The 24473-nt window shown below is 35.1% G+C and overlaps 2 protein-coding genes across 6 annotated transcripts in view; both read left to right on the top strand.

The window, feature by feature from the left end:
• The first annotated feature begins 348 nt into the window (after nucleotides 1–348).
• The window catches only part of LOC145660649 (saccharopine dehydrogenase-like oxidoreductase), a 104965-nt gene continuing 80840 nt past the window's right edge, over nucleotides 349–24473 (top strand). The window contains exons 1-2 of one of the 5 annotated variants that reach the window (XM_081725952.1): nucleotides 349–502; nucleotides 16015–16182. The gene's annotated coding sequence lies outside the window, so the exon portion shown is untranslated. The remainder of the gene's footprint in view (nucleotides 503–16014; nucleotides 16183–24473) is intronic. The other 4 variants (XM_081725953.1, XM_081725954.1, XM_081725955.1 and 1 more) reach the window with 4 other exon arrangements.
• Efr (ER GDP-fucose transporter) lies at nucleotides 509–2835 on the top strand. The gene has a single exon (XM_081725958.1). The coding sequence runs from the start codon at nucleotides 706–708 to the stop codon at nucleotides 1738–1740; it is 1035 nt and encodes a 344-aa protein (XP_081582084.1). The 5' UTR covers nucleotides 509–705; the 3' UTR covers nucleotides 1741–2835.

The following is a 24473-nucleotide window of genomic DNA, read 5'->3' as shown; positions in this document are numbered from 1 at the left end:
AATAACCAGAGGCGGCATGGCATACCAGCGCATACCATCTCACTGCGATCACCAAATTTTGTGAAAACTGATACAAAGTGACACACTTCCTTACCGGTTATCGTCATGACAAAGCAATATTTGTGTTTTTACTTCCTTTAATAAGTTTAGGAGTTATAATTACTTTTTTGTTTGTCTTGGATTGTTATACGATCAGAAAATTTTGCAAAGATTGATACGGAACAATAATCAACGCCCTAATGCCATTTGCGCGAAAAGATGCTTTGTCATTTTTGACAAGTGTTGAATTTACTAATAATTTACTTGGCAGCACTGTTCATTCTTTTTAGTGTCGCATTTTATTTTCAATGCATACACTGCTTGCAACCCAAATTCCAGAATTTAGATTGGTTAGCGGTCGGAGATTTAAGTGTTTTCTTTTTCCGGGCCTGAAGGCCACGAAGATTACTAATTTTTTTGCTTGTCATTGAGGTGTGTCATAATATATAATAGAATTGTGAAGGTATAATTACTTTTACTTGTTTCATATTTTATTTGATATTGTGTCTCCATTCCTGCTTTTAATATTATTTAAGGCTATAGAGGGTCAACCTCGAGCTTATCAGTTGTCAGATTTAGGCAATGTGCTTCACGTGGTGTACCTTGGAAAAACTCGAATAAAATTTTAAGATTGTGTGCAATATATATTTAGGTCAACTGTTTACAATGAATATGAAGGCAGCAATTGCAGTTGTTATGGTGTTTGTTGGGTGTTGCAGCAATGTTGTTTTTTTAGAACTGTTAATTAAGGAAGATCCTGGTAGTGGAAACATTATAACGTTTTCTCAGTTCCTGTTTATTGCTCTGGAAGGATTTATTTTTACTTCGAAATTCGGAACTAAAAAACCACGGATTGGAATTAAAGATTATGCAATACTTGTTGCAATGTTTTTTGTAGCTAATGTGTGTAACAATTATGCGTTTAACTTTAATGTGCCAATGCCTCTTCACATGATTTTTCGAGCTGGTTCACTAATAGCAAATATGATTATGGGAATATTAATTCTTCGAAAGCACTACCCACTATTGAAGTACATAGCAGTTTTTATGATCACGTCCGGTATTGTCATATGTACGATAGTCTCCGGAAAAGCTGTTAAAGGCCCAACGAAAGTGGAAACAGTAGAAGAAACTCAAGCAAGAGAATATGCAGATTTCTTTTGGTGGTGCGTTGGTATAATTTTGTTGACAGTAGCTTTATTTGTTTCTGCAAGGATGGGTATATATCAAGAAGTACTATATGGGAGATACGGGAAACATCCGAGAGAAGCACTGTATTATACCCATGTGTTACCTCTGCCAGGTTTTGTGATATTGTATAAAGACATATTTAATCATTTCATTTCAATGTCCCAGAGTCCGCCGATGGAAATAGCATTACCGTTTGTCAGTTTTAGCTTTCCAATGATGTTGGTCTACCTTGCAGGGAATGTTCTAACTCAATATATATGCATTAGTTCCGTCTTTGTGTTGACAACTGAATGTTCTTCTTTAACAGTCACATTGGTAATAACTTTGAGAAAATTTGTAAGCCTCTTGTTCTCTATTCTATATTTCAAGAATCCGTTTACGATTGCTCATTGGATAGGCACAATTTTAGTTTTTGCCGGTACCTTAATATTCACTGAAGTACCTCAGAAGATTTTGAGTGCAATTTCAACAAGAGATGTTGCCAAGAAGGATCTTAAGAAAGAACAATAAGTGTTACTGCATATTAGCTATGAAGATATTTGTATGTGTAAAATGAACTTGTATATAAAGTGTACAACAAGCATCTATGAAGAAAATTGTTCAAATTATGGAAATGCATTTCAGAACTTCATACATATCTTTTGTTAAGAAGTGTACTATTTATTTCATTCTATATATTAGGTGATTCAGAAATCTATATTAGTATTCTTTATAAGCTGTTTTCTTCTTTTTTCTATGCATGATTTGTAGAAGCTTTTAAAGAGTGCTTTATTTATGGTGAAAGTTTCAATTCTGCTGTTTTAAAATACAGTTTCTGAAGCTCAATCAGTATTTTTTAACACTTATAACTTTGTATGGATAAATTCTGCTTTTGGGGGGCCGAACTTTTTTTCTAAAAATGGATACTCGTTTGCTAAGTATAGCTTGATTTTTGTTAGGTTAGGTTAGGTGTAACACGGGAAATTTAACTTCATGCTTACCTTCACGGTTTGTATAGGTTGGCAACAGCTTTTTTTTTTTCTTTCTTCGCAGTTTTGGCCTTTATTCGGCAACATTTCGTGTTCCTTCATTACACACACTGCATTTCTATTCTATTCACAAATTACTCACACATCAATTTGGCGGTGTTATGCAACAACATTGAACCCACACGATCTGTTTGAGGAAATAGCAGTTACAGGTTTCTCGAACCCATAATATATTACCGTATGTGGGTTGACTTTTCTCTTCATAGATGGCAGACCAATCGCAAACGCATTACCAGAATTTTTAATATGTTCCTTACATGTGTTCGAACCCTCCAGCAAGGTTAACTCATTTTATTAAATTTTGTCTGTTGACTGGTTGTTGCATAACATTTCCCCGTCCGTAACAACTTTTCTCCTGTAAATATTGGGTTTTTACCTAGTTTTGGTCCCCCCGAATGCAGAATTAACCCTTTTTATATACATTCTTTGTGAAAATGGCATGAGTTTTTGTTCTTAATGTCAAGTGGAATATGTTATGAAGGATTCATAAGTTATGTTTAAAGTGTTCATCAATTTCTTGTGTATACCTTTGTTGGGAAAATTTCTTTTAGCATAAACGTATCTTTGAAATCTGTTAGTATATTATTTTCTTCTTAGTTTTTCCTTTCTTGTGGTGCCTATCGGCCTATTATTCGTTATCATATGTATTTGACGATTATACTCGATGTGGTTGTATAGTATGATTAACAACTTTAGCCTTATAAGTAAGAAGAATTAAGTATATAATTTCCTCCAGAAAATTAATAAATTTAAGAAAATGCTAGCGCTTTTAATGGTTATTTGGTACTAGAAATCACAGTAACAAATAATTAGCTAACGGTCAGTTTACCATAATTATGAAATTGAAGTAGGCACCATGTAGTAGTAGAAATAACGTGTATTTGTAACCTTGCTCTGAATCTCCCGAGCTACACTGTGGTTGGGGTCTCAGATTCGCAAGGTAGAACGCTTCACCTCTGGTTCCTTCCCCGGCCAAGTAAGTGTAATGGAAAACATGTTGCCCGTTGGTTTTCTTGGATTATTCCCGTTTCCTTCCACTTTTTCATTCCACCAATTCTCTCATCATTCACTTGCTTTAATCATAGTCTCCCTTAGCCTGTATAGCATAATCGTGGGATGTGGAACTGGAATATTTCATTTCATTTTTTACACTGTGGTTACTGGTATGTGGTAGGTTCGGATTCGATACGGTTGATTTGCTTCAGATCGAATCTTAAACTATGGTGCAGAAAAATAACGTAAAACTAACTCAAAACTGCTGGTTAAGTTTAAGCACACCACATGTTGCAAAACTTACAACAAAAATTCAATAGGCTGCGCGGAAAAAAACATATTTTTAAGAAGCGAATTTCTACAGGCGGCAAAATTAAATAATACAACTGTATTTTATGTATACAAGTGTAGGGTTACTTGCATAAAATCATTATAGGTCGTTTACGATGATTAAAATAAGGGAGTGTATATGAAATATGACTATATTAGATTTATTATCCGCTCTCGTAGTATTTCTGCGCACACACACACACACACACACACACATATATATATATATATATATATATATATATATATATATATATATATATATATATATATATGTAATGTGTGTATGTGTTAGTTTGTTCTAGAGAGTGATTTTATGTATTTCAATTTGACATGAATTCATTAGCTTGCAGCTTCTTGCCCATTTCACAAAATTGTTTTTGCTGAATGACCCAGATCTCACCATGTGGAGGTTGGCTGCAGTTCGAGCTCCATCCATCCACTGAGCCACTTGTGACATTTTAAATTAAATATTCTGTACAAAGCGTACAAACGGCTCTCACATTTCGAAACTTCTACAGGCGGCAAAATTAAATAATACAACTGTATTTTATGTATACAAGTGTAGGGTTACTTGCATAAAATCATTATAGGTCGTTTACGATGATTAAAATAAGGGAGTGTATATGAAATATGACTATATTAGATTTATTATCCGCTCTCGTAGTATTTCTGCGCACACACACACACACACACACACACATATATATATATATATATATATATATATATATATATATATATATATATATATATATATATATATATGTAATGTGTGTATGTGTTAGTTTGTTCTAGAGAGTGATTTTATGTATTTCAATTTGACATGAATTCATTAGCTTGCAGCTTCTTGCCCATTTCACAAAATTGTTTTTGCTGAATGACCCAGATCTCACCATGTGGAGGTTGGCTGCAGTTCGAGCTCCATCCATCCACTGAGCCACTTGTGACATTTTAAATTAAATATTCTGTACAAAGCGTACAAACGGCTCTCACATTTCGAAACTTAGTAGAGGGAACTATTCATATTCACAAAATTTCCATTTTGAAGTACAGTGATTGAAGGAAAAAGATAGTCTGGTATTTTTAAGATGATCATAGTTTTTAATTATTCATTATGGAGGGATTTATGCTTTCCTTCATAGTTTATGGGAGACAAAATTACATTTCGAACGCTGATTGGCTGGCGATCGTAATAGCCGCTGCCTTTGTTTGAGAGTTCGTCGATTGCAGCATATATCGGGACAGTATCCAAAGATTCGGGGTAGTGGTTTTTTAGAAAAATATAGGTTTAAATGGAAAATTGCTACTTACAGAAATAAAAATAAAATTAGCCTGGAAAGGTAGGAGTGGACCGATAATGAGTACACATAAGTTCAAGTGGATACGAAACTATGCTTAGTTAATGTGTTTTCTTTCTCTACAGTGAAACCATAGAAGTTTTGTTCGCTAGACTGAAGGAGAATTTTTTTTGGTTACTTTTTCTTGCATCTAGGGTCAGTGAGGGTAATTATGAGATACTGTCTATGGAGGGTACTTATAAGACACACATCACTACTTCAACTATTGTAGAATAAACGAATTAAGACAACAGGAATTTAGTAACATCCTTCACAATGCTTCGTCTAGATTTTTAAGTTTCAGCTTACACAAGTTTCGATGTACTGTACCAACTTTTTAAACAAACTTATTCAAAAAAAATTGTTTTCAAATTTGAAATCCTATCATTAACATCGTGCAGTAATAACACTATTATGAAACCAATGGGTGTGGTGGAAGCTTGAGAGGTCAGCAGTTATAGGTTAAGTTGAATTTGTCCCTTGGGCTTTTGTTTTAGAGTTACAAATTTTTGTTGTATCTCATTTTGCTTATATGGGGGTAATTATGAGACACATGCCGGAATCTGTCTCTGTATCCTAGGATGTTAAGTTTCACTGTAGTTTAGGTAGTCCTAGAATCTTGTTTCTTAGTAACTTTCAAAGTTGTAGACTTACATTATTTTGTTGAAAATAGGCTAGCCTAGACTGCATATCAATATACTAAAACATAAAGAAATAGTAGTAGTCTAAGTTGTTTTTAGTGAACAGCCAGAACTTTGTCTAAATTTGTTTCGTAAGCCTATTTTCTAACGTGAAACTCTCTAATATAGCCAATTAGCCTATAGGCCTATTATAGTCAACTCACGAAAATGTTAGAAAAACATCAGTAGCTATTTCCACTTTCTTCCTTAGTTATTTTCTTGTAACTCAGCCAAATATTTGTATATCTTTATGTAATAAATACAAAATAACGAAGACTTCTTTGTCGCACATTGGACTCCATACCTCAATATCACATACAGAAAGCCAAGAACATTAGGTATCTCATAATTATCTAGCCGGTGTCTCATAATTACCCTTTTGGAGGGAAATTATGAGACAGTACAAATTTGACATTTACTCATCAACTTATGAGATGACAGGAAATTTCTTGGCAGCAAATTGTTACTGTATGGGCACCATAAACTGCTGCCTAGGCTAACTGCTTTCAAAACCAATGTAAGCTGAGTAACGTGGAAAAGTTGTGAAATCTGTCTCATAATTAGCCGCAGTGACCCTATTAGTTTTGATAACACGAACGGAGATTTTAAAATCACCATAGTTGTTGAAAGAAATATTTCAGCTCCTTTGTAAATGTATTTTCTATTTTACCTAGTAGAAGCCTCATTGGGCTATGAAAGTTATCCTTTGGATTGTGGTGTTGTAAAGTGTGGAAGAAATTTTCAGAGATATTTTGTTGTTATACGGACCTGATTAATCACAGCATGATAGAGGAAGTCGCAATATGATTTATTTAGAAATGAAAACTTCTCAGTTGAAATTTTGTATTCCCCCTTCCAACTCCTCCTTACATTGTAATTTTTCTTGTAATATCTAAACCTCATAGTTTCTATGAAGTTCATTCGTTTGTTTGAAATAGTTATTCTCCTACAGCTAGCTGTACTTGCAACTATTTTATTCATAACATCGCCATTAACTGAGTAACAAATACTTGAAGTAGTAATTGAGAATTCTGCTGCAGGGTACATGGTGGCTCATTGGTGCTGGTGCGTGGGGTCCCTGATTGGATCCTGGCCAAGTAAGTTTGTGGTGAACAACTTCATGTCCGTAGGTTTTCCTCTCACATTCTCATTCTACTAATTCTTCCATCATTATTTGCCTTAATCATCCATCTCCCATAGCCGAAGGGTATAATCGTGGGGCGTTAAACCGAAAGATTCCATTTTCTATCGAATTACGTGATTTTAAATAGTGTTTTGGTGGATTTTCGTATGGTTTGTGATTAATTGAATTCCTTTGGAAATAGCTTGAAATAAATATTTTCATATTTTCGTACTCGAATTTAGAATGTGTTTAAACCAACTTACTAACATAGATATTTATACTCTGTCTTCAATGAAAGTAGGTTTAAAACAAAATTTCAAATATGCTCAGAGCATGAAGCTATAGTGTGTAGATTTTCTGTAGAGCATTTGCATTTATGTTGTGAATTCACATATTTCATTTGCACCGGCGTGGAGATTATATTAATTATATAGAAAGTAAGAAAGTTGATTTCACTGATAGGTTCCCTTTTCCTTCTACTCAACTTTATATGAGGAAGTTTTAAAAGATAATTTTATTGATGTGGTATTTTGAACCTACAGTTTAGTCATGTCATATGGTTTAATATTGTGAAGAAATGGGAAGAAATAAAAGGGAAGTATTTCTTAATAATAAGTTTTTAAGAGGTTAACTACTTGTAGATATTTTGGAAGAATTCATAAAGTTTCTCGGCCGATTTATATTGTTTTAATTCTTATCATATTGGTATAGATAGCGACGAAACTTTTCGCAACAATTTTGATATGTTGTAGCATTAATTTTCACAATCTTCACATTTATGTCGCATTTATTTTTTAAATGTAGCACTTTTTCTTTAAAAAAAAAATGGACCTTGAAAACAGTATATTTTTGGTAGTAAGGTGTATATCTGATACAAAAATTAGGGTATACCTTGATTAGGTGCACATTCTAACTAATGTGTTCACTGAAATATAGAAATTAATGCAAAAATTGAACACTTCCTCTAACGTCATCCTTAGTTAAAGGATAACATGCAGCAAGACATTACCAATTCTTTTTTAAAGTTTGTTCTCCTGTCAGTAACAATCATATACTTGGAAAAGAATATCTCTGCATCAACCCTCGAGACTGGCAATCATATTGAACGTAACGACAGCAGAAGACCTATGATTAACTTTTAAGCTGTTTAACTATGATACAATGTCAACTTCCTTATCCTAAAAAATTCACGATAATATAAACGTGATTTCTGGGTCTGAAATGATAAAGTTTGAGGTTTCGTGAAGCATATACTTATTATTATTATTATTAAACGTTTCGCACATATCGCATTAACGAAAAAGTTTCGTCTTTAGCCATAGAGAAAGTTGAGCGTCTGGACCGAGATCAGTTCCGGGTCACCTGTTACTTTCCGCCAATGCTTCGTTAAAGTTATTATGTTGTTAGAGGTGAAGTCAATTACTAAGATAGGGCCTTTTAATGTATATTTATTGCATTTGGTTTTCCCAGAGAGTATTTTGTGTTAACTCTCTGGGAAACCCAGAGTGTGTTTGTGTTAACTGCGTTAATTAATTTTAACGCAAGAATATTTGAAATGGTGATAGAGATATGGTAGGTCTGCGTATCGAAGGCACTGTGTAAACGAGAAGATTGCAATGTATTGGATACTGTGGTGTAAATAGTCGAATATTGTACAGTCGACGTCACTGTTTCTCATCCTAATTACAGCTGAATATCGTCTTGGATAATATGTTTAATTCCTCCATGTTTTGTATGACGTGTTTCAGTTGATAAGTGTCAAGTAGATAACGCCTTAATCACTATTAATTAGTTGTTACTGTGTTGTATTTATACTACTTTTGCTAATGATGAGCTGCGGGCCTACATTTTGAAAGAGAAATGCTGAAAGTTGTGCAACTGTGGTAATTTTAAGTAATATTAATATTTAAAAAAATACTTTGAGTTCCATTGACATTTTGAATACGAAGTCGTGTTCTTCGGAACCATAATACGAAATATTGTTAGAAACTTGTCTGATTTGAAAATATAAATTTGATTTAGCACAGATCTATGGAAGATTGTTAAGTACAGTAGTCTTAAAACATTATTTCGGACACTTTTATGAGAAAAGAACGGCGAAAGGGGCCTAGTAATTTTCTTTTAGAATATCACTTATATTTCTATATGATCAGGATAGTTATATAGTTTTTGTGTTGAATACATCAATATTTTATTCCAATAGAATCATTAAAAGAGTCAGTTAATATTGTTCAGTCCGAAACAGTATAAATGTCAAAACACTTGGATCATGTGTATTGAATATAGGTACGCACATTAAACAGAACCTGATAAAAGTGGACGTACCGAAGAGACATGTATGGATTTAGAGAATAGTATAAAGCAATTTTGTGATAGATAACAGGTAAGCTTGCAGAGCCTTACGAAGTATAAGTGATTCATAGTAATGAGAAGGAGTATGATTGGGGAAGAAAATCTCTCGCTTCTTCAGTTCACTCGAGGAATTTTGGTGACGACGCTAACATAAGTTCCAGGTTTAAAGTGGGTTATAGTAGATACATCCCTATTTAGTCTTGCACTGAACAAGATAGAATTAATTTTAATATTTCGACACGACACCACCCCAAAATGTTCTGATGGGATTAATTGTGTCCAAATATCCATGAATAGTGGATTGGCCATTGGGGCTGCGGTGGGCGATCAAAGCACATTTTTTCTGACCAACTGGGTTTTAATAGACGCAGTTCTTTTTCTCATCCACCAGAATATTGTCCTTTTCCAAATTCAGAACAAGGCAAACTACGTTGCATTTTAGGGATTTAAAGAACTCCGCGGTTCCATAACCACCAGAATTACGAAAATTTAACCTTACATTTGAGCATTTGGCTGGAGTCGATAAAACAAAACAGCTTATACACTCAGTCGTTATCCTCCAGAAGTAGAGGAAAGTCTAGAATGTTACCAGATAATTTTTTTTTAACTCGAGAAGATATAAATTTGTTTGATATAAGTGCCATCGTCTGGAGTGAAATATTGACCCTTATTGTTTGCGTCTGAAGTCTTCTTTAGAAAGAAAATGCATTTCGAAAATCGTAAAGGAACCTGTTCTAGTTGGTTCTAGGTGGCTGTTACTTATTCCACAGGTGTTAGTTCCGCAAATTGTAGGACAAGTCCATTCTAAACGTGGTTTCGCCGTGCGAAAGTTTCTTGCTTTCTGCCTCCTGTGTTCCTCTGGTTGTTTACGTTGTGCAGGCACGAAGTTTCGAAATAGGGCCAGTCTCTCACAGGAACTTCACAGAGAAGCAGATCAACCGCTGATAAGGTTTGTGTTGATTTAATTGTTAAACTACATTGTAGTAAAGGATATTGCTATGTGCATTCCTTTGTAGATGTATTCACGGTTTGTCTCCTATTTCCCACTGCGCATGTAGAAGAACTTGTTGTAGTACTAAAAAAAAAAAAGTGTTACTTCCTCATAGCAACAGTTTGTGTCCCGCATCTGGAAGGATTTCTGTGAAAGACATAATCAGCACCTTCTCGTTTCCACCTCTCTCCCACATTCTAATGCGAATGCGAAATAAACCGTAAGAACTAAATAGACTTCTTAGACTAGAATGTATTCATAATCGTGCACTATGAAGCGACATTTAGAAACCGACCCAAGATCTCAATCACTCAGTCTGCAGTTCCACAGGTTTGGCATCGTTCGGGCTATTTATGACATTTTTTGGCAATACAAAGCTTGAAGCAGGGTTTCCCTTGGCCTCAAAGTCTCCAGTCAATAAATACCGAAGATAGGCATTTCCAGGTAAATTTTTATATTCCTACTAAGGAAGTTTAAAAAGGATATATGTAAATTGAACAAGAAATGTTTCTTAAAGCGGTTGACCTTGTGATGTTGAGGTCCCATTGTCGTTCTTCCGCCTGAAAACTGGTGTTCCAAAAATATCTCAGCTGTTGTATTGTGTTGCGACTTTTTAGGAATTGGGGCTTGTTGGAAATATTCGAGGAGAGTCCATTGGTATGCATACCTTTTGCAATTTTAAAGCTGTTTGATTGTTCACAGCAGAAATGTCAAGAACTTTAAGCTAAATAAGATAAAGTAAATTGCAGTTTGGTTACAGGAACCAGTAAAGAAATTCCCTTAATAAATAAAACTTTTCGTTATATTCCACGTTCTGTTTCCAATTTCCAAGTTTTATTTATCTGTAAATGAGGGGTAGATGCAAGGTTTTTTTTTTTTCTTCTGTAAGTTTTACAGTGTATCGTGTAAATCAACCCCGTGTATTAGGTGTATTATTTCGGAGCATGTAATACAGTATCGTTTCCTACAGCAAAAAATATCTCGGAGATTGTGTCAATTTGTTCCATTGTTTTCTAGTACTCAGCTTTTTGCTTTTTTAATCAGAAATAAAGTAAAACTGCAAATTAAATAGACTTCTTTACTGTATGTATGCAAGAATAAATAAGAGTATAAGAACTAGTTAAACGCATAGAACACATTATTAATTCAACACAATATTAACCTTACGTGTTCCAGCAGTGACGAGTAAATAATATCTACTCTTAAACTTCTCATCAATATTTTAGGTGTAACTCTCACCCTTCATCGAGATTTTCTTTAAGCTAAATTCTAACGATGTGGGTTATTCACACTGGATACAAAGACATGTTTCAGCGAATTTTCGACAAGTTTTTGAAGCTGGATATCTTTAAATTGAAACATAAAATTTTAATTTCATATTGATTCATAAAGTGCTCTTTAGAGTTATACATGATTTACAGCAAATAAATACTTTACATTGCTGTAGATTGTTGCTACCGTTTGATAGATTAGATTTAAAATTGCTACCGAGGTGGTACATATATATATAAATTGTGAATAAGAAACATTGTTAAAATGTAGCTTAAAAAGCAGCGTCGAGGGAGCATTTGAGATTAACACCTGAAACATTGATCAGAAGTTTAAGCGCAGATATTACTCATTCTTTCTGGAACACAGAAGGTTAATATTGTGTTAAAATAGATGAGAGTAGTTTCGAGAAAGGAAATTATTTGCAGCGCAATTTTCTTCACTGCTGGATAAGTATTGTGCAAAATGTCAGTGAATCGTTTTATCTGAATACACATTTGGTGATCCAAATAGTTTATCATCAACGAAAGTATAGACTTGGAGATGACCAATGTCCTTGACACAGATTGTGTTTTTCTTTAAATCCTTGGAGAGCACTGAAACTTTGAAAACGTTTGACAAGAATCCAGACTAATCACTTAAATGTTATCTCCATTGTCATAGAATTACAGAAGGTTGTCCGTTGTATATCCGACCATTTTCGAATTTATGCTGCTACCTGGCGTATCATGCTGGAGCTATGGATTTGCTGACGAGAGTAGTGCTGTGTCTGACTTTGTAGGTGAGTGTTATCTAATGGCACCAAACATCAACCGTTATTTTGAGGGTTACGCAATGACCCTTTTCCATACTGTTTCCGTACGTACGTATTGTGAAACAGCGTCGGGAGAATAGGTTAACACTCGGGGTGACTACTGCGAAAGCTATTGTAGCCCGTTACACACAACAGACTTCTATTACGAAACATTCACTCACGAAAATCACCAGAAGAAGGGCAACAAGCAAGTGACACCCGTAGTGCTAAGGCTGAGCTGTCGATTGGTGCAAAGAAAATCCCCCGACGCAAGTGATATGGGCTGCAGATTCCACCTCGCACCATCAATTGTGAACAGAACAGCTGGCAAGCACCTGAGGTTGAAGTGTTTGCAGAAGGCCCGTGTACACCACCTGCTACCTCGTCACATTGCTGAATGTAAGACAAACTGCAGGAAATTGTATGAAAAGTACCTGGCAGGTTCCAAATGGAGCAAGTGGTCACAGTGGATGAATTATATGTCCGTCTCACTGCTGGTGTTCACATTCGGACGATCACATACCGTGACATTGATGGCAAGGGGCGCAGCAACTTTGATCGTCAGTGCAGGGAAGTTTCCGTCGTTGCTTCATGGTTGTTAAGGGATTCGGATATGAAGGTAAGTTGCTGATACACAAGGTGGACAAAAACATAAGGGTGAATGCCCGGACAGACATCCCACAATTGTATGGAATGGACGCGAATCAGGTGGTGATCCATATGGACAGAGCTTCGAGTCACCGCTTAGAACATCATTACGTTTCTATCAGGAAATGGCAGAGGACTTAGGAATTCGTGTCATTCTGTTTGAAGACATTCCTGTGAAAAGCCCAGATGCCAGTCCAATGGATTTTTGTGTATTTGGACTGTTGAAACGACGCGACGTCTTCAACATCACCGCTCACTTACCCTGGATGGTTTAATGAAAGCGTGCAGGGAGGAGTGGGAGAGAATTCCCATGCCTGTCCTGCGCCGGAGCTTGCTGCAATGGAAACTGCGGTGCCGTGTGATAGGTCTCTTAAGGTAAGTACCCCTCAAAAATGGTCTGATATAAAGCGAACAACCTTCTGTATGTGAAATACAACAAAAGATTATGAAGTACTGGACTGATAAGTTCAGGTTGATTGTGTACTTTATGTAATGTATGTAATCTTTACCCTAAGTTTCGAGACTAATTACCTAATTGACATATATTTAAATTAAATCCCATTCAATATTCAACGAATATTAGCGTCCAGTATTCGGTATTTGGTAATTATAAAAATTTAACAAAACATTATGAATTTAACTACTGTATGTACTTCAATAATAATCTTTCCACATTTTGATTGCAAAATTAATTGTTGTTAGATTTCATCATACTTATACTCATGTAATTATGTTACTAATTTATCAATATTTGTTTTTTCTTTTATCCTTACCAACTTATCCAAACTTCTTGTTATGCGTTCATTGAAGAAGGAAAGAAAAACATTTAGCAATACTTTCCCATAACAAATCTATTGTATTGAAGTTGTGCTAGGTATTGGAGATTAGTGTTAACTTATATTTTACATATTTTATTTTTATTTATTATTTAATATGTTGTTTATACAACCAATAATATTCTGTAGATTTCATTGAATTTTAATCAATCATTTTAGACCTTTAGGACAAAAACACAAGTCTCATAATTATACTTGTAAGATGAAGAACGTTAGTACTAAAAATGAATTTCATTAAAATAAGAAGCTTTAGATGTCGACAAGATTGGTTCGAGGAAATGTGATATTATTTACTCATTAACGATTTATACCGATTTGTGCCTGTTTTATTGAAACAAAATTGTTTCCGGATCAGTACTGTTGATTTCGCAAAGTAACTTGTTTCGAGAACAATACTGTGGCCGTTATTCTGAGTTGCAAAATGTGATTGTTCTATTGTTACAATAAAATAAGTGTTATTCTTATTGGTAAACTTGTCAAGTCTCACTCAAAAGCAATGTCTCGTAACGACAAATATGTGCACAGATTAAAACCAAACAAGATTCTTGTTACAGAATTCTTGGGAATTCTTATTATAAGCTACTACAAGCTTTAGGAGGAGCAGAAGTTACGAGTTCATGGTGAAATTGTGTGAATACCTGAGGGATAGTAGCTTCGTAATTTTGATAAATAGGTAAGAATGCTTTATTGCTGACAGTGGAAAGAAGAAAATAGCCTAATTATAAATACAAAACCCATGGACCTATGAATACAAAACAAAAATGAATGCTTCCTATATCTATCGATTTTCCCAATTCGAATTCGTTCCATTTCATTTTTGTCAAAACACCTGTAAAATAAGAGTAAAATTGGGGTGACGTAAATTTTAGAAAGTGGTGTGAAATAGAATACAATTCGGCATGAACACATAGTGACATAATAATGTGCTCATTAGTCACTTGAAAGAAACATCTCAGGGAACTTTGTCATTAGCGTATTTTCTTTTTATATAATTTTAAAAACCTCCTCGAATATTTCTTTGGTAGACCGAGGTTATGATCAAAGAAATGGAAGTAAGATGTCCAAAAACCTTGTTTCAAAATACTCGTAGTAACTTATTTTGCTTGCATTAACGCTGTATGTAGCGGCAAATTCTCAAGAATTTCTTAATTTCCGCTTCTTTCGTAGATCAGAACGAAAACCTTCCTCCACGATCACATTTATATATAATATGAAAAGGCTAAATGAATTGACCGGGTTCTCTTTATTTATAATCTTACCCTTCGTGTAAAGTGAATTGGTTTAGCATAAGCAGAAGTCACAAGCGTGTAGTAAAGTTTACTTATTTGTAATACTTAAGAAAGATTCCAGCCATCCCCTCCTTTCCTTGGATTCTCGAAAGGGGTCTGGTTCTTCTAAATGTATATTAAAACGGATTTGATTATTCAGCTACTACAGTATTAACATATTTATTGTAGTTAGTAAAGTTATATAATGTGCATCTATAATAATTGTTATACATGAAGTATTAAGTGCATCAAAGTGTGTATATTCACGACTTGGCTTGTATGTCTATCCTTTGGAAAAAAAAGTTTTGTGGGCGTTTCTGATTCCAGGCTACGTTTGGCTAAAGAGAAGCCAGCAAGAGAAGGTCTGGGACAGCTCGCAGTGACCTTACCACTACTCACATGTCAAGGCTTTTTTCGGTGTACCTATAATGACTAATTAATAGTGTAAAACAGAGTGATCGTGATCGGTAACACTAGTACCAAAGCAGGGGCTGTATTTTTCCCGCGCATATGGTAAGAAACTTCAGAGACCATCTCTTGTTGGTCCTGCTATAATGTTTGAGCTATTAAGCTATCACGAGAAATGCGTCCAGTCCCGAACGTTTTATTTTCACAGAAATGCTATATTAATGGGTGGCGTAACTACATAATTTCTGGGGCCGCGGTGGCTCAGTGGTAGAGCGTTCACCTCTGGTGTTTGGGGTCCCGGGTTCGATCCCCGGTCCCCGCCAAGTGAACTTTGTGGTGGACAAACACCGTGTGCGTGGGTTTCCTCGGGGTTCTCCAGTTTCATCCCACTTCATTCCACCGTTTCATTCATTACTCATCATCACCGTCTCCGTTAGCTTACCCTGCATAACGGTGGGACGTAAAACTTAAAGATTTCATTTCATTTCATTACATAATTTCTTTAAATTATATTCTTCAAAACTTGGGTTTTTATTTTATTCACATATATTTTATTTCCTCTATCAGGGGAGTTAGTACCACAATAATGTGAAGTTTACATAGTAATAAGTTCGCTGAAGAATGAAATTCTGATGAATCGAATTTGATTGTATTGAACATTTGCGTACAGGAAAGTAACTAAGATTTAATTTCTTTTTCATTTGCATGTAACATTCACTCTGAAGAAGATTGTGCTCTATTGCGGATATTCGCTATTTATATTCTATTAGACACAAGTTCTTTTAAAGACCAGAATCGCGTGAGAAGATTGAAGTGAACTCTACTACTGGGTTGGTACAGCAAAGAATATAATTTTGGTCGACAGAAGTCCGAGAAGTGATAACTTCAGTCAGGTAAGTTTACCGAAGTTCTTTATTAAGCCGAGACAAAGTAACGTATCAGATTTCCTATGTGTTACCTGTTATCATTACAGTGATTGATTTTTATTACAAAATATACAACAATGCTGTTCGAAAGTCACGGAACTCTTTGGGTTTAAAATATAATAGTTGGAAAACGCGAAAATATTTACGAGTATTGTTACTTACAATATTTCTGAGACTTCGGAAAATGTTTTGCCATCACCAGTCAGTAGTGTTAAGTGAAAGGGGTTGTGCTAGAGTTAGTAAGAAGTCGAGGACGAGGGAGAGGTAATCTGTTGTAAGTCTCACGAAAGAACAGAAGTTGCTTTTTTAGAAGCTTATTTCTTAACAAAATCATGTGAATGTTGCCTCTGCTCTGTATTTTTTAAGAACTGTTTCCTGGTAACCTATACCAGGCGAAAAAATTCTGATTTAAACTACTCGCTGAGCAAAACAATACGCTCATTATAAATATTAACATTTAACAGTTTCGCCAACGATCCATTTGACTTCATCAGACACTATCATCAGATAGGATTAGATTTTTGGGCTTTTGACAACTATGGCCATGTTAGCTCATCACGTACGATCACATTACCCCGGGAATTAGGAAGGAAGGAAGAGGTTTGGGACCATTATGTTAGGTACCATCCCAGCATTTGCTTGGTGTGAATGAGGAAAATCTCATTTAGGATGGTTGGTTTGAAATAGCTTAACACTTTTTTGACTGATTATCCCCACCGGTAATCGAACCTGGGACACCGTACCAAATGCGAGAGCGTTAGTGACTACGCTACGCGGGGCCACTTGGATATCTCGCGTTCAACGGGGAAGGAAATGAAGGAGTAAGGCTACAAGAAGAAAGATTAAATGCATTGACAATTTTTAATAGACTCATAACGATATAATGGAAAAACACAGTATGCAAGAGAGATGGTGAAATTGAAAATAAGTATGTGGCATTCTGTGAGATCGCAGAATCGCGGTAAGGAATAAGGGAATGGTTTACAAAACAGTAGTTAAAGTAACAGTGATGTGCGAAGCAGAAATATGGCCAATAAGGTTGAATGTTGGAGGAAAGATAAATGGACCGAAATATAAATACATGGATAAATGCGCTGGATGTGTGGAATAGCAAGAGGAGACAGAGTGAGGAATGAGAGGTAACAACCAAGATTGTAGACATGTTTAAGAAGATTGAAGAAAGAAAACTACAGTGGTATAGCCATCTAATGAGAACAAACCATTATGTTCAGAAGAGTAATTACAATTTTGGTTGATGAGAGGAGAGGCAGAGAGACCAAGAAGGAAGTGGATAAACATGGTGAAGAATGACTTCAAGGGAAAAGGTCTAACAGCGGAGAATTGTTGGACAGGGTTTGTCGACTCCACATAAGTGGGAAAAGACGGAAAGAAAGATGTATACAATGAACCATTTATCTTGTAACTTCTTCGTAACTTTTAAACTAATAAATGGAAAACTCTGAAATTTGTTCAGTCCATATATCGAAAGTGGGACATGGTTTGTCATACTCTGCAATGGCACCAGGTTAACAATGTTTCCCGTCCAACATAAAGTTATATTTTACAAATGCTACTTCATCAGAATATTACGTATTTCAGATCTGCAAGTTAATCGAAAACTTAAAATACCACACTAATTATTCGATGTTACAAACTGAGGACACTACGGTATCACAAGCATCCAGAAACATCAAAATTTACAACGGTGATTACTAATAACTCAAATGAAACGGACGGGGAAATGCACATCCGAAGTACCTTGGTGTCGCATACTGTGGTCATGATATGATTTATTTCGAACAGAAATATAGTTAGAAATAATTGAAATTTTGACCTTTTTCGATAGCCTTTATTTCGAAAAGCTGTAGATCAGTATTCCATCCAATTACTTAGATATTTTTCAGCAGACATTCAGATCATACTGCCGTTTACAGGAGTTTGATATATCTGGTGAAGTTTACAACATTGTCAAAAGTTATGTAATTTCAAGTACCATAAACTACGAGATGCAAAGGAAAGCAACAGTTATTTTAAGAAGCTTCCAAGAGTATGTCATTTTAAGCAGTATAGTAATCTTTATACGCTACTCAGCCCGCTTCCAGAACAGCCATACACTCTTGAAGTCAGTGTTCTTTCATTCAGGCCACATGGCTTGTACAGTCCGCAGCAAAAAAGCTGCAACATGAGCATGTAAGTTTATTGTGAAACTATGCCTAACAGCCCAGGAAATCAACATAAAGTCTAAGTGGCACGAATTACGCCAGGAGAAACCTCGGCGTCCTCCCCTACACACTTATTTTGGAGCAAAAGCCTTTGTCGTTTCACAATAAACTTACGTGCTCATGTTGCAGGTTTTTTGCTGCGGACTGAACAATTAGCAACAACAGTTCTTTCCGTTTGATAAAATTAGTGTCGTAAATAATTTCAGAATAAAAGGACAATTTGATTATGGTTTTCAGTAAATTAAAAAGATTATAATTTTCTGTACCATTACCATCACCGTTATTCCCAAAATGCATTTTACCAAACGGAAAGAACTTTTGTCGCTGACTGTACCATAACTTCCTGTCGTGCTTCGACAATCCAGTGTCCGTATTCAGAACACATATAGAGCGGGCTGGGTAGCGTAATATTTAACGCATCGGCACGATACAACGGAAGTCCCTGTCCAATCATGCACTTTTTCACTCTTTGTCATTTCAAGTGCAAGTGCATCATGCACACACCATTGAATTCGCATCTGTAGAGGAGTTGGTGTTAAAAGTGGGTTTTTTTCCTTTCGTTAATGTAATTGTAGTGATTTAATTTGTTTATTGAGGTCATAAAAGCTATCTAAAGGGAAAATCCAGTATTTGAGAAGACAGTTATAACCGAACTTCACGGTGTTTTAGATTGAAAGAGAACCGTTCTGTCATGAATGAATTATATATATATATATATATATATATATATATATATATATATATATATATATATATATATATATATATATATATATAGTTTCGATAATAAAATATGACCATAGATGTATGCGTATTTTCAATCTAATTTTCGTTTGCATCGAATTTCTGTGATTTTTTTAAACCGCGATATTGCTTAAAAAACACTGATGTGTATTAGAATGGCTTGGAATATTTTATTTTGTACCCTATTATTAACATTTTTAGAGAAAAAAACGAGAAGTTGAAAGGTGTTCCGCAAAGTGAGCATTCTGAAGATTTTAACTATATCATTGACATAGGCAATTATTTCATTTGGATGAAGTATTAATAATGTAATTACACACAAAATGTTGGTTTGTACCTCAAGGTATTTTGAGGGCAACTCAAAAATCGAAAAAAAGTAGAATTTGTTAGTAATGTAGGTTAATAAAATATGTGTAGTTCATGAGTATTGGAAATGTCCTGAAAAACTGGAGCCACATCAAACAAATGATCTAATTAAAATGCTGGAGCTGCATCCAAAAATAGAAGATGGCGACTGTAAAGATTGGTGTTATGGTGTCTATTAGGTAGATCTTCATATTCAGCTAAGATTGATTTCAATCCCTTCGCTCGCTTTCAAATCGCAAGTGTTTTCTTAAACTTGTGCCTTATAAGTTCTAATAGCTATAAAGTGCAGGTCTTCTATATCTCCCAGAAAGTCTTACTATCCTGTTTGCGAACGAGTTAACCGTGTGTAGTACCGTATCTCACTGTACCAACTCAATTTCTCATACACCTACTGTATTTTTACTTTTGCCAGTTTCTTTTCCTTTTTTTTAACTTTTCATTGTGCATTATCCCGTTCTTCATTAGTTTTTATTCTTGGAAATATTAATATTTTTGTTAATTTCTTTATTATGATTTCCAGATTTATGTTTCGAATATTAAAAAAATTGTTGTGGCTTCTACGTTTTTTTTTTTAATCGACTCACCAATTAGTTTTATTTTTTCTAATCAAACTCTTTATCTTCAGCCTGAATACACTATGATGTGACCCTACATTCAAAGGTGCCGCCACTCAACTAAACGCTTCACAGCTACTTCCCGATTCTTCACTTTTTTTCGTATCTCTCTGCATTTATCCGATGAAGCGTTTAACGAAAATGCTTATGTTGTGCTTTTTTCCCCCTTTCTTTTAGTGTGTAATTACGTGTTCACCATTTTCTGGTAATTTATTTGTTTTCCATTCCCGCTTTAGGATTTCAGTCGTATATGTATGAAGAATGAGAAGAGTACGTTACGTGTATTTTTGAGTCGTCCTTCTTCTGAGAACATTGCATACTTATTTAACGATCTCATCTTTTCCATCTCGTGACGGGGACATATAGCCTCGTTGCTGACGTCCCCATTACCCCCCCCCCACACACACACTCATACTCATACTCATCTTTTCCATGATACAGGGTGTTAATTTGGGAGGCGATTTAGCTGCACACCAAAACACGAAAAAATGTTCATATAAACATATATCTTAAATTGCATAGTTTCCGAGCGAGAAACTACCGAAAAAGGGAGAGAAGCATCTTTAGAGCTGTTTCTAAAAATGTTATCTGCCTTATGACAGACATTTACGATACATATACTTAACAATTCTTGCCATTGGACTATGGTTCATAAATGACTTCTATCTGTGAGATTCGTTGCATGTTTACATGTTCCTCTCTCCTGTGCTTACGTTTGGCTCATGAAACATTGTGTACATAGTTTTCCTCTGGGTTTTAAGTTTCCACCCACTCGTCATGCCACCATTATCGTCCATCTCATCATCATAGTCCTCATAGTCCCCTTTGCCTGGGTGTATAATGGTGAAACATTGAACTAAATTTATCAAAATTACAAATATATATATATGTATATAATATGTCGCACAATGGAGTCACGATAGTCGGGAGGCAGAGTACATGGTGGTTAAGTTTCGTTCAACCCGAGAGAGTAAAAGCAACCGGTGGTTCTAAATCATCAAATCCACTATCCTGATCATTTCTAGACCGCCGGTCTTCCCGTACACCCCTCTACTCAAGCTAAAAAAAATGAGCGTTTCAAATAAAAGGCCATATCTCCGAAACTAATCAAGATATTAATGAATTTCTTTTTCTGGTTTTAGCTCTAAGGTGTGCTTTACAATTTTGTTATTAATGCTTTGGATAGATCCAACGAGTTTTGGGAAAATTTAACTTAAGCATTTAAAACTGACTTATTTTGTCCTTAATATTTTCTTTCTTGCTCTGTATCTCTCCAATGAGTCGAGATATGAGAAGAACATCCCCAATTAAATTTATAGATCATTAAATTATATTTCCAACGGTACCAATATTGTTAGGTTTACTCCCAAAAATAGCCGTACAACGAGGTGCACTTTGATTCGAATGATGATGCTCCAAATGGCACCACTGAATTTCAGCTCACGTCAGTCAATAAAGGTTTTGTTTCCGAGATCTTTTCCCCAATGTTTGAAGAACGGTTCTCACCCTTCTGCCTTGAGCTCTCCTATATTGTCATGATCATTTCTAGATCTTCGGTCACTTGATACGACCGTGCGTTAAGGATCACAAAATTTTGAGATAAGTAGAGATGTTTTTTATAGTGTTAAAATCCATTTATAGTTAATATTGAGGTTGATTCAGATTTTTCAACTCTATTTGTGTCCAGTATTTCCACCGGTCGTTGAAAATAATTCCTTCTTTCTTTAACAAAAATGTTTATCTTACCGTAATGAAAAAGCATAAAATATAAATAAGGTAAGAACATATGTAAAGATGTCCTAAGTGAAGACAAACATCATTTACAGGTGATATATAGGGTGATTGAACCTCGTTGTACACCTGAAGGTATTTCTAAAATCAAGAATGGTCTGTATTTTCTCAATGGTCATTTAAAAAAAAATGTTTATGCAGAAACCTCAATAACTCTATTTGTACTGCATGTAATTTATGAGAATATTACATCGAACTTCGTTAAATACTTACTAGTTACTGGAAACAAGCAAAACTATAGTAATATTCTACATTATCATATCAAATCTGCGCAAAATTGCATATTTATTTAGTCTTTTGAATCCTCATCAGATGAAGCATTTTCCGGTACGTAAATAAGTGTTTATAAGTAAGTTATAACTCTTGTTACCATTACAGCAACGGGTTTTCATGCACTCCACTGAAGCCCGCACACACTTGCAATTGTTTGTGTCCCACTTTAACATGTACAGGACTTTAACTCTGGGCTGCTGTTAACTATAGATTCGTGAGTAGTCCATTTGGGCACCAATTTTCCATTCGTAGTTTGCCAACCAAAATGTTCGAGGTAAAGGAAGTCAATATTCGAGTCACTGGCGTGCTGCCAAATGTATGTTTGAAGGTGTGCTCACTTGATTTTTGGCATTAGAGCATCCTTCATTGGTGGAAGTTGGTTTGAGTTTTTGTGACCGACCAAATCAGCACACAAAATTGGTCGAGATTTTTTGTGAGTCGGTGTAGAGATTCATCACAAATTCTTCTGCACATGCTATCATCTCATCATTCACATTACCAGATCCTGTGTTACTTAGCAAGTATGATTTTTTACAATATATATTCCATGCTTTCTTTTTTCCAATTCCTGAGAACTGACTGGTGGTGTCGCTTCCAGTAAATACATGGAACACTGGCAAGGAATGACATGTTTCATCGTTGAGCTCATTCACAATCGTGTGGATTGGAATAAATTGTAATTTTATTGCCTTCTAGTAGACATCAATATTTTTCTGCCTTAATTGTTTAAAAAAAATGTATATGGAGAACAAGAACATCGGTGTCTTTGGAGTCAATGAGCAGCTGCTTATAACCGCAGCTGAAAGCGTGGTATGTGTGAAGTATTATCGTCGTATCAGCCTATTCATGTTTATATTTCAGAAATGGTAGGTCTTCTCCCTGTGATGACTCCATGTGAAGTGTCTGTAAATCTACCGGATGTGATAAGGAACTGTTCGTCTTTCAATGTTTGCCTACAGAACCTAATGTAGATGATGGTAATCTGGTAATGTGGATGATGAGACTATAGCACGTACAGAAGAATTTGTGACGAATCTCTACACCGATTCACAAAAATCTTCGATCAGTGCTGTCTGCGCTGATTTGGTTGGTCACAAAAAAGCAGATCATCTTCCACCAATGAAGTGTGCTCTAATGCTCCATATCAAGCGAGCACACCTTCAAACATACATTTGGTGGCACGCCAGTGACTCGAATATTGACTTCCTTCAACTCGAACATTTTGGTTGGCAAACTACAAATGGAAAATTGGTGCCCAAATAGACCACTCAGGAGTCTATGGCTAACAGTTGTCCAGAGCTACAAACAATTGCAAGTGTGTGCAGGCTTCAGTGGAGTGCATGAAAACCTGTTGCTGTAATGGTAACAAGTGTTATAACTTACTTATAAACACTTATTTACGTACCAGAAAATGATTCATCTGATGAGGATTCAAAAAACTAAATAAATATGTAATTTTGCGCAGATTTGATATGATAATATAGAATATTATTACAGTTTTGCTTGTTTCCAGTAGTTAGTAAGTATTTAATGAAGTTGTGCTGACGCGTAAGATTTAAATTATAACACGCCATGGAGCGGGATTGTAATTACACACACGAAATAATTAGAGTTTTCTAACTTTAGTGTGTTCAATATAAAATAGCTATGCAAATGTATTATGAAATATCACTCGGTAAACCGACAGTTCAGTTCAAATGAATCAATCAAATAAAATTCCATTCTAAAATGTGAGATAACATTTTAATAATTATTTTAAGGTGAAGTTCAAACATAGTAATTAATATATAACAGTAAAATAGAGTTCTCAGTATAAGTTTGTAAACCACCAATCAACTGATTTCACTGGGTAATCAATTGCAAATAACTTTTCTCATTTATAACTACTGACAGTTCATTTCTTGATTCCAAAATAAATTGAGTATAACATAAAATAAATACAGTTTACCAACATATACTTGAATCCTCAGTAACGGAAGCAAAAAATATGGGCTGATAAACACTATATCTTGCCTCAGGAAAATTCCCGAAAACATTTAACAAAGGCATGTAACATATACTTCCAAGTTATCCAAAATTCCTGATTATATAGATTTTAACAGGTTATAACTTCTATCACCACTAAATAAGTTGTAACACACCAAGTTGTTGAATATGTAGAATCACTACTTAAGCCTTTAAACTTTCAACAGCAATGTTAACTAACTGATTAGTGGCCACTTTAACCAAAAGCATAAGAACGAAGCAC

Source organism: Thermobia domestica, chromosome 9 (genome assembly GCF_964235325.1).
Source record: "Thermobia domestica chromosome 9, izTheDome1.hap1.1, whole genome shotgun sequence".
Taxonomy (NCBI): domain Eukaryota; kingdom Metazoa; phylum Arthropoda; class Insecta; order Zygentoma; family Lepismatidae; genus Thermobia; species Thermobia domestica.
The sequence above is the reverse complement of the archived record's forward strand: the minus strand, read 5'-3'. Positions and strand labels throughout refer to the sequence as shown.

Excerpts from the sequence above, each read along its gene's own strand:
- Efr (XM_081725958.1), top strand. The coding sequence starts at position 706 with ATGAATATGAAGGCAGCAATTGCAGTTGTTATGGTGTTTGTTGGGTGT.